General features: G+C 37.2%; 1 protein-coding gene across 1 annotated transcript in view; it reads right to left on the reverse strand.

The window, feature by feature from the left end:
• DSG4 (desmoglein 4) overlaps positions 1–7516 on the reverse strand; it is a 72945-nt gene extending 65429 nt beyond the window's left edge. Inside the window, exon 1 of the mRNA XM_089675697.1 lies at positions 7350–7516. Within this exon, the coding sequence (XP_089531823.1) occupies positions 7350–7397 (48 nt within the window). The 5' untranslated portion in view covers positions 7398–7516. The remainder of the gene's footprint in view (positions 1–7349) is intronic.
• Positions 7517–7985: the final 469 nt, after the last annotated feature.

Here is a 7985-nt window from a genome sequence, read left to right on the forward strand (position 1 = left end):
ATGGTTCTGCAGTCTTCTGGGACCTGTGATGTGTCCCACAAGGCTACGGGGGGGGCGGAGGAGGGGGCCAAACTTCCGCACAGATCGCCACAGTGACTGACCGGAAGTAGAATCGGGTACCTGACAAAACCAGGTACCCAGTCCCCCCAAAAAGTGCCAAATATGGCAGTGGAGGGGGGGATGCAAACAAATGGAACTTTGTTCTGCTGTCAGTTTGATATGACTCAGGGCATTATTGGACAGATTTAATTTGTTATGGGATACTTATATGTGTCTTGCCTACTATAAGTAAAACATGACATTTACACTACAATCTACTCAAAGTACACTTTTCATTTGATGTTATAAAATCAGGAGTAGTGTTAGCACATAAATACAGATTATTTATTGTTCTTATTAAATTTTGACTGGACAACCCAGTATATACTTGACAGTAGGCACAACACAATCACAAGATAAATCTGTCCAGACCAGATGGCTTATAGTATATCTCTAAGGAGCAGTAGATACCATTGGTGTAATGATGGTCGAAAACACTACTGCATATAATCTGAGCATAGAGGAAACCATTCACATGATTTTCATTTAAAAATAATGGTTTGACCCTGAGCATTTCTGTCTAGTGCATTTTTGTTGTGTATTTTAAAGAAATGCATACTAGAAAAGATTTTTTACAACTGTCAGTTTCTAAGTTTATTTGTACTCAAAACCTGACATTGACTCAGTAAATAATTGAAATAATATTTCAAATTCCACATGCACTCCCTCCATATTTGACGTGGTATTGTACAGGTTTAGGAAATTAAGGTACTCCCCTCCCATATTTACAGCCAAGTGAGATAATTGCATCCTTAGGCACTATTTTCAGGAACAAAAAGTACACTTGCTTCAAACCATGAATAAAATGGATTGTAGAATTTTGTGTCATGTACTCATTAGCCTTTGTTACATTCTATACTTTTAAAAGACTGCAGTTTGAGGACATGATATCAAGTATTGCTCTCAACTTGTTTGCTTATGTAGTTATGAAATTTTAAATGCGTTATTAGCAATTCTGACTTGCACAGTGCAATGTGGCTTCATAATATTAATAAAAATAATACTAGGCAAGGAAAGGTGAAAGACCACAGCAAAACATCAGGGTTCAACTAAAGAATTTTCTAGTGTCGGTTGAAAAATGGAAGTAAACATCTTACTGGTTCTTATTAGGAACACCACCACATTCTTTTCCTCCAGATTTTAAAGAATGGCAATTTCTATAACCAGTCAAAGAGTTATAGAAAGTGCACGTAATATGCAAAAAAGATACAACTCCTCTCCTTGGAAAATACCAGTGGAAGTAACCATGTCACCAGGGCAGAAAGCTATGGAAAACCAAAACTATTATTCTTGTCACAACTATCTAAGGGTCCTTTCACACGGGCGTTCTGTATTTCCATTTTTCATCTGCCCGTTTACAGATGAAAAATGGATGCCCATGTATTTCAGTGGACTAGCGGATGTAAGCAGATGATCATCTGTTTACATCCGTTAATGTCTGCATCCATTAACATCCTGTTTTTTGGCTTTAGCTGTACTAACCCCTTTCCTCTTACTAGGAACTAGCGAAGCAACCTCATTGAGTAGCTTACCAGATTGGGATAATATAAGAAAAGGGATAATCAATAAAGACATGTGCAATTTTTTTTTTTGCCACCTAGATAGTAAAGCAAAGAAGGGTTACAATCTATTTAATTTTTTTTTTTATTCATTCCTATTTGGGAAATTTGGAAAATTTTCCCTCACTTCCTGTCAGGACAGGAAGTGATGTAAAAACTCTTTAGTGGATCCACAAACAAAAAAGAACAATACATTTCTAGCAGTTGGAAGAGTAGATATTATGACAATGTTTTTATTGCTGTCTGTGACTGTCCCTGGTTTTCATGATGACAACCACACCTCCCAATGCTTGTATGGGTACAGCTCCCCAGTGAGATATTTTAATTCATCTCAACCCTATCTGGTGTAAGACTATAGATGATAAAATAAAGATAAGTAAGTGAACTATTTTCTTTACTTTAGGGGCCATGTTGGGTTTGAACCTAACAAAACATCTGCTGTTTTAATAAATATTGTTTACTCTAATTAAAAAAAAAAAACAAAAAAACAAAAACACAATTACTTTAAAACTCACATCCTCTCTCAGTTGCACTGGGATTTGAAAACAACTGCATTGGAAGAGTGCCCTGTTTTGGATTTGCACCTCTCTTCTAATTAGGATCATGAGAACACTGTGAGCAAACAGTGTCAAAGAATGTAAATACAAAATACAAAAAAGAATGGTTAAACCTTATAGGACTATCAATAAGTCTCTCACTGATAACTCATTTGTAGTGCCCTGTCACTTTAATCGCACCTGTAATCGCATCTAATGAATATAAATGTCAGTGTCTTAATGTGTGCAATTTGCTGCAGCATGATTTCTAAAGTAGTTCTTGCATTACTTTTTTAGTTTTGTTGCAATTTCACATACATAGAATATAATGGAAATTGCACTGCAAATTGCAAGAAATAATTGAAAATCTTCACAAGTAGCAATAAAGTCTTCAGATATCGCATCTGAAATCGCACACAATCACATGATTTTAAATTGCAGCGGTGTGACTGATGAATTACTCAAATTCCCAAATATTTCTCTTGAAACAATAGGGGTTTCTAGAGGAGATCTCTCCTCTTGATGATATTGGAGTTGATATGCTAATAGAACAGTGGTCGATTACAAACATATATATGTTCACTTTGAAAAGTGAATGTTAGTGAACAAGTAAGGCTATGTTCACTTTTAAATATCTAATCATGTGTTAGAAAAACTTAAAGGATAAGTTCACCACTAGTAAATATAAAAACAATAAATGCACACGATTTTGCAGGTAACAAAATTTGCATTGACTATTTTTGTATATAGCATCCCACAAAGCATAGCACCAGTAATCAGTGGATCCTGGGTACAATGTCAGGATCCCGCAGACACTGCCAACAGCTCTCTGCCTGTACCCCCATAAGAGCAAATAATTACAGAGCTGCAGGAAGTGTTAGTGAACTATGAGGGCACTGATCAGTGTGCTCACAGTGGAAGATGGGACTTGTAGTTTATTCATTCACAGATCGCTGCAAATTAATGACATGGCTGTACGGGCAGAGTTCCGCACAGTTGCTCTGATTTTAAAATGTGACAGTGGCCCCTGTCCGCTGTCACAGTGGAAAATGCACTGGAGGCGGGAGGAGGAGGTGATTACCAACATGTTACACCCTAAATATGGGTGCAACATGTTACATGTTGGTAAAGGTGAACTGACCTTTTGAGTTTGTTAAATTCCATTTCCCACCTAAATGATTGGGTATTCAAAGTGAACACAGCTTTGCCATATCCACTAACAGTGTCTTTGGAAAGTCAACATTCACATTGCTAAGTGAACAACATTTACTGCTCTAGTAAAGCAAACCCATTGGGGTTTATTTACTAAAGCTGACGAGTGCAAAATCATGTGCACTTCTACATAGAAACCAGTCAGCTGCCAGGTTGTATTGCCAAAGCTTAATTCAACAAGCTAAGGTTAGAAGCTGATTGGCTACCATACACAAGTGCACCAGATTCTTATGGAACCAGTGTTTGCAAATCTCCCCCATAGGCTTCCTCTCTCTCTTTCCTCCCAAAGCCATGAAACATCTACTTCACTTTAATGTAGAACCATCTACTCCTTGTTTCATAAATGTAATGCTTCAGAGAAATATTGATGAAAAAACTTAAAAAAAATATATATATTAACAAAACTTAATACCACACATCGCAAAATATTGTTCATTGTAGAAGGTAAGTGAAATTTCAAGTGTTCAAAGTAATGTAAAAGGGACCCAAAATCCATCTCTCTGTCATTACTAATCTTTGATTGACATATACAAATGCTCCCACTGACATGACTTTAGAAGCATTTAAGCTTACACTTACAAAGAACTGAATCATTTGTGCGTAACTGCATAGCCATCCGCTGAGGGTAAGGCAAAAATCTAAATTGCATTGGTGAACATGGGAACTGTGAACATAGCCTTAAAAAATATGTCATCAATTGCTTGGTGAGTCTTCCCTCATAAAACTAAACAGTAATTACAAGTTTTGGGTGTAGCTAATTCAATTCTTAACATGCCCAGTTCTTCCTGCTTTGTTTATGGTATAAAAAATGACTTGCAAAGGTATGTGTAATTTATTTTACAAGGACCTGTTTTAGCTGCAAAGCTTGACAATATTGTACTGATAGGAATGTGGATGCTGTTGTCACTGACCTCCTGAAATGCTAAATACCTGGCCATATCTGGCTTCAATACTTTGTGAACTGGTGATATAGAAGAAGTATGCAGCCAGTGTAGCCAAGGTAAAGACTGAGCTCTTTATCTATATACTTGTTCCCAGTCAGTGACCCATAATGAGATCAGAATAACAGCCTGGCAACACGCATTTCCAAAAGGAGTGATCACAGGTAGCACATGCATGTTTTCTCAATACAGATTCACTTTAGAAAAACTTTAAATAAATAAAAGATCACCGTTTCTGCCCTAAGATAGTGGGGTGGTGTTTAAGAGAAGGTTTGTCACTTTATTATTTAGAACAGTGGTCTCCAAACTGCGGCCCAGTGGGTCAGATGTGGCCCTTGGGACACCACTCCCCCTACTGACACTATTCATGGGGCATTATTCTTCCCGACTGATACCAAAAATGGGGCACAATTTCTACCATTAAAACCAATGATGTGGCACTGATGCTGGGGCATTTTCTACTCCCAACTGGCCACAGTCCGGCCCCCACAAAACATGAATGGCAGTAAACTAGCCCTTTGCTTAGAAAGTTTGGAGACCCCTGATTTCTAATACTGATTGAATGAATAACATGGTAATGACATTTTAAAAGAACAAGATAAAATATATAGAAAGGGGTTTATTTTCTAAAACTGGATCGTGCAAAATTTGGTGCAGCTCTGCAATGAAACCAATCAGCTTCCATTTTCTTTGACAAAGCTTAATTGAACAAGCTGAAGGCAGAAGCTGATTGGCTACCGAGCACAGCTGCACCAGATTTTGCACTTTCCAGTTTCAGAACCTCTAAGAGTACAATGAATCGGTGTTCTCAGACCCAGTGACCTAGGTTCCATTTAAAATGATAAAAATCTAAAACAGATTTACTGAATGAAAACAAAATCTGCAACTAGGGTAGGGTGCAGTTTAAGCACATCACTGCATTTTAAAGGCAAGCTGTTGGCCATCACTAACTTGTTTGTGAAAGTTCAAGCTCCAAGGCTGGCTTCCTCTCTTTCCTTCACAACTTGAGAAGCCACTACTACATGCATGCAAATATCAATGGCATTCCAATTCTACATTAGTGATTTACCAAGAAACGAAGGCCAAAAGCCTTTACCCTCAAAAAACAAGTCAGCAATGTTAGGCCTGAATAAGGGTATTGCTTTGACTAATTAACCACATGTTTTTATGAGAGATGTTGACTGCAAGCATTGTTTAGCTTTGTGATCTGAGCTCATTGGTAGTAGCCTGGCAGTAATTGGATCTTCTGCAAATTCCATAGATTTAGGCTTGCTAATGTGCATATGTACATATTTGTCTTTTATTTAGAAAACCAATATCTTCTCCGATTTTATTATATTATCCTATTCTTGTCTTGCTATAGTATATTGTGTGTGCAATTCATTTTATGTGCTGAACATAGGTTGTAATATGTTCTATAGGCCAAAAATAGAATTTATACGCTTTCAAAAGGGTAAGATACTTTCCTTTCTAAGATTTAAAGAGTGATAATTTCAGTTCTTTAGAACATGCTATGGCTGCAGACATAAAAGCCTATTGCTGCACAATTGTTTGATTAATTATCAATAATTTATATTTGGAATGTAATGCCAAGAACCTGTGAGCTAGTTGTATATAATTTGTATGATTCACATATACTATTTAATAAGTAAGCAATGGAATTATTAAAAATTCAACATACTGCCAGTTTACCCTGAAGTCTTATCCATCATTATCATTTTGCAGTGAATAAAAATGTTCCAGAACTAAAAAATAGAAAATCTATGTGTCTAATTTAAACATACCATGTGCGAAGAGAAATGCAGAGGTTGACATTGCTAACCTAACCTTCTGAAGATGCTAATTGCATGGATGTTGATTTTCTGACTTCAATATTTTATGAATCAATGACCCAAATTAAGTATGCAGGTCAAGAGTTCTGACTTCACTTTCTGTATTCTTGTTCCAGGACTGTAAGGCCTCGTTTACACCATACGTGCACAAAAACCAATGGAAACTGACACAGATTTCACTGTATCCGCACATGATACTAGTGTTGTGGTGGGAACAGGGCACGTAGAAAACAATTGATTCTGTTCTGTCCTAGCATAACATGTCTAGAAAAATTGACGTCTCTGCACCATGATGTGAATGAGGCCTCAATCTACTGAATTAAGAGACAGACAGGCAACTAATGCCACACACCTTTTATAATAGAGCAGTTTCAGCTTTGGGAATCTTAGGATAGTCATGAATTGTTCCTTTGTTTCACAACAGTAACATGTCATTTTCTACATCACTTTGAAAACAATGAAGGCAAACATGAGAATTTTTAATAAATAACAAGCACCCTGTTAGAATAGAGCCATACAGATAATCCACAATCATCTTTGTGTGAACATGGGGCAGAAACTAGAAGTCAGGTGCCTTGGGGCTTGTTCATATATATGGAGTAGAGAAAAAAAGTTAGCAATGGCTCCGAGTTTCAAAGTGAGCTATATGCAATGTAAAGAGGCTTTTCCTTGCACAATAGGGACAATGGTCCTGAAAAGCTGAGTATATCACTTGGTTTTGTTTGCATACTGCACCATGCACGCATTGATGTGACAGGTATCCTCAAGGCATGGGAAAGGTTTAATATGCATTAACCCATAGCAACCAACCAGAATGCACCCAAAATTATTGTATCTGATTTTGGTATAGTGAAATCTGCTTGGGTGAAGTGGTTTTCTTCTGTACTAAACACATCATCCTTATTCTAAAAAAAAATGTAAACACCTTTCCATGTATTTCAATGTACAGAAGAATAATGGCATTTGCAAAACCTTTTAATCGTTTCAAGGTTAATCAGTATTGTCAATTATATTATAGGTACCTTGTTTAGACATTGCTATGTACATACATATCACACATTTGTGCAATGAATGACTGTATTTTTAATAACAGAAATCATTTTAAAAAACAACGGAATATTCTTAACTACACCAGAAAATATTACAGAGATATTTGAAGTTATTGCTTACCAGTAACAGTAAGAAGACATTGAGATGGGTAACCAGCTTCCAGTCCATTGTGAGTTGTATCTGTGCTACCCAGCACAATCCGCAGGGATTCTATTCCTTTCCCAGTAGTTAGAGTGCAGGGTGCTCCCTCCTGGCTTCTCTCACACTTAGATGTTAAAAGGTGCCTGTCCTTTTGCGAGGGCTGAACTAAAGATGCTCTACAGCACAGTCTATTTCTCCACCCATAATCTTGGGCTGGTCTCACCTGAAACACATGACAGCATCATTATTCTAGCCGGATAATTGACTATTCAGACACACCTTGTATCTTATTGCTGTGAAACCATCCTAAGAAATGTAATATGACAAATTCACAAATGAATTAGACAAGTCCAACATTTGTGTGCCATGCAGACACACACTCTCTCACTTGCTCACTCAAAGTTGGTCTAAGCCATCACATTGCACTCACACCGCAGCAAATACACTCTGATTGAATGGACTACAGTCTAGCAATGAACACAGATAAGAACTAGAATTGTTATGACTGGGAGTTGACTGCACACTTTAATTACTGTTATTTAGGGGGCATCACAGTGGCTAAATGGTTAGCACTTCCACCTGGCAGCACTAGGGTCATCAGTTTAAATCCCCACC

This window comes from Staurois parvus, unplaced genomic scaffold (genome assembly GCF_062004578.1).
Source record: "Staurois parvus isolate SC_StPar_1 unplaced genomic scaffold, SC_StPar_1.0 ptg000157l, whole genome shotgun sequence".
Classification (NCBI taxonomy): domain Eukaryota; kingdom Metazoa; phylum Chordata; class Amphibia; order Anura; family Ranidae; genus Staurois; species Staurois parvus.